Genomic DNA, 2,873 nt, shown 5'->3' with positions numbered 1-2,873 from the left:
TGGACCAATCATATTGATCTATTCAATCTTTAATCTTGACCATCCAAATTTATTTATCAACGGTTGTGGTTTAGTAGAAAAATATCAATCCTCATACTTTTAGTTGGACCAATCAAATTGATCTATTCAGTCTTTAATCTTGACCATCCAAATTTATTTATCAACGGTTGTGGTTTAGTAGAAAAATATCAATCCTCATAGTTTTAGTTGGACCAATCAAATTGATCTATTCAATCTTTAATCTTGACCATCCAAATTTATTTATCAACGGTTGTGGTTTAGTAGAAAAATATCAATCCTCATAATTTTAGTTGGACCAATCAAATTGATCTATTCAATCCTACTAACTTCTATACAATCTTTAATCTTGACCATCCAAATTTATTTATCAACGGTTGTGGTTTAGTAGAAAAATATCAATCCTCATAATTTTAGTTGGACCAATCAAATTGATCTATTCAATCCTACTAACTTCTATACAATCTTTAATCTTTACCATCCAAATTTATTTATCAACGGTTGTGGTTTAGTAGAAAAATATCAATCCTCATACTTTTAGTTGGACCAATCAAATTGATTTTGAATTGATGAAGGTTTGTGATGACGAAGATGTTGAACTCATGTTTGATGTTTATGCACAATGGTCACAACTTGGCACCATTGAGTTATACATTACATTTGAAAGTGGTCCTACTTCACAACACAACACTATTAACCCATCACAACCATCAACCTCAAACATGCCTAATCCCAACTATTTCCCATCACAACACTATGAACCATACTCTAGCCAACAAATTAGCCCTTATCAACCCGACGTATATTCTCCATCACAACACTATCAACCATACTCTAGCCAAAATGAACAAACTCAACATGTCCACAATGTCTCCCAACAACTTTATCACGAATCTCTCCCAACAAGTCCACAATGTGATCTTCCACTTAGTGTCCATTATAATATCAATGAGGAAGAATTAGGTGATTATAGTGAAAATGATGAAACATACTTCGATGAATCATCTGGTGATTCTGACGATGATGATATTGATGAAGATATGGAAGCAGAAGATCAACTTATCCCACCTGTATTCGATCCACCATTCCACATGAAGAACATCAATCTATCCACCGCAAACCAACCAACTGAATTTGATCACATGTTCATTGACGAAGTCCCAAATTTAGATGGAACTCTTGAAGTTGGAATGAAGTTTCAGAACAAGGATGAATGTGTATATGCAATCAAGCGTTATCATCTAAAACAATCATTGAACTTTGTGGTGCAAAAATCAGATCTAGAAAGGTACGTTATTATTTGTTCACATCCAAATTGTTTATTTAGATGTAGAGCTTCAAAACGCAAAAAAAATGAATTGGTGATTGGGAAATTAAATGCGCCTCATACATGCACAAATTCTGCACTATCACAAGATCATACAAAGCTCGATTCTAACATGATATGTGCAAGTATAATGCAAGTTATGAGGATGGACCCTTCAATCAAAGTGAAGGTCATTATTGCTTAGATTCAGGCTTTGTATAACTACACAATTAGTTATAGAAAAGCTTGGTTGGGAAAAAATAAGGCAATCGAACAAATTTATGGCAATTGGGAAAAGTCTTACAATCTACTTCCACGATGGTTATTAGTTATGCAAACGTTTGCTCCAAGAACCATTATTAAAATGGAAACAATCCCAGCTTATAATGAACATGGTTTGATAAATGGGATGACAATCTTTCATAGACTATTTTGGGCTTACGTTCCATGCATATCTGCGTTTAAATTTTGCAAACCAATTGTGCAAGTTGATGGAACTTGGTTATACGGAAAATATAAGGGAACTCTATTGGTAGCAGTTGCACAGGATGGGAACGACAATATCATTCCAATTGCTTATGCTCTTGTGGAAGGTGAGACAAAAGAGGCTTGGAGTTTCTTTTTGAGAAATTTGAGATCACACGTCACTCCACAAGCCAACATTTGTTTGATTTCAGATAGACACGAATCTATCAAAAGTGCTTACAATAATCTCAATAATGGGTGGCAACATCCTCCGTCAAAGCATGTGTTTTGCGTCCGACATATTGCACAAAATTTTGCAAGGGAATTTAAGGATAATGCTTTGAAGAACAAGGTTATTTCTATGGGTAATACTTTAATTCTTACTTCTTATCATTAATTAAAAATTAAATTATGAAGTTTTATAATTAGTGTAATAATGCATTGTCTGTTGTTTCAATACAGGTTACTCAATCAATGAGTCTACATATCGATACTACCGCAGAGAAATTGGCATCGTAAACCCAGAAGCTTTGAAATGGTTAGACAATATACCGCGACAAGATTGGATTCAAGCATTTGATGGAGGTAGCCGTTGGGGTCAGATGACCACCAACATTGTGGAGTCGATGAACGCAGTATTAAAAGAACCACGCAACCTTCCCATCACTGCTTTGGTCCAATCAACATATTATAAAACAGGTACACTATTTCCAACCATGGCAAAACAACACGCATCAATTTTAGCTTCTGGTCAGATATACACAGAAAAATGCATGACTTTTATGAAATCGGAAATACGTAAATCAAATAGTCATAGAGTCGATTGTTTTGATCGAAGCAACCACACTTTCATGGTCCACGAGACAGTAGTTCCAAAAGAAGGGCGACCAATTGGTCATTTCAGTATAAATCTTCCCAACAAGTGGTGCGATTGTGGAAAATATCAAGCTAAACATATGCCTTGTTCACATGTGATAGCAGCATGTTCTAGCATCAAATATGATTATTGGAGCCTTATATCCGAAGTGTACAAGGTGGAAACAGTACTTAAAGTCTACAGTGAAGCGTTCCAACCGATACCAAA

General features: G+C 35.1%; 1 protein-coding gene across 1 annotated transcript in view; it reads left to right on the top strand.

Annotated features, from left to right (window-relative positions):
• Positions 1-587: 587 nt before the first annotated feature.
• LOC140920095 (uncharacterized) overlaps positions 588-2,873 on the top strand; it is a 3,237-nt gene continuing 951 nt past the window's right edge. Inside the window, exons 1-4 of the mRNA XM_073367410.1 lie at positions 588-818; positions 972-1,306; positions 1,559-2,154; positions 2,252-2,855. Of these exons, the coding sequence (XP_073223511.1) occupies positions 588-818; positions 972-1,306; positions 1,559-2,154; positions 2,252-2,855 (1,766 nt within the window). The remainder of the gene's footprint in view (positions 819-971; positions 1,307-1,558; positions 2,155-2,251; positions 2,856-2,873) is intronic.

The sequence above is a fragment of the Cicer arietinum genome, chromosome 4, assembly GCF_000331145.2.
Source record: "Cicer arietinum cultivar CDC Frontier isolate Library 1 chromosome 4, Cicar.CDCFrontier_v2.0, whole genome shotgun sequence".
Taxonomy (NCBI): domain Eukaryota; kingdom Viridiplantae; phylum Streptophyta; class Magnoliopsida; order Fabales; family Fabaceae; genus Cicer; species Cicer arietinum.
Note: the sequence above shows the minus strand (reverse complement) of the source record. Positions and strands in the feature narration are given on the sequence as shown.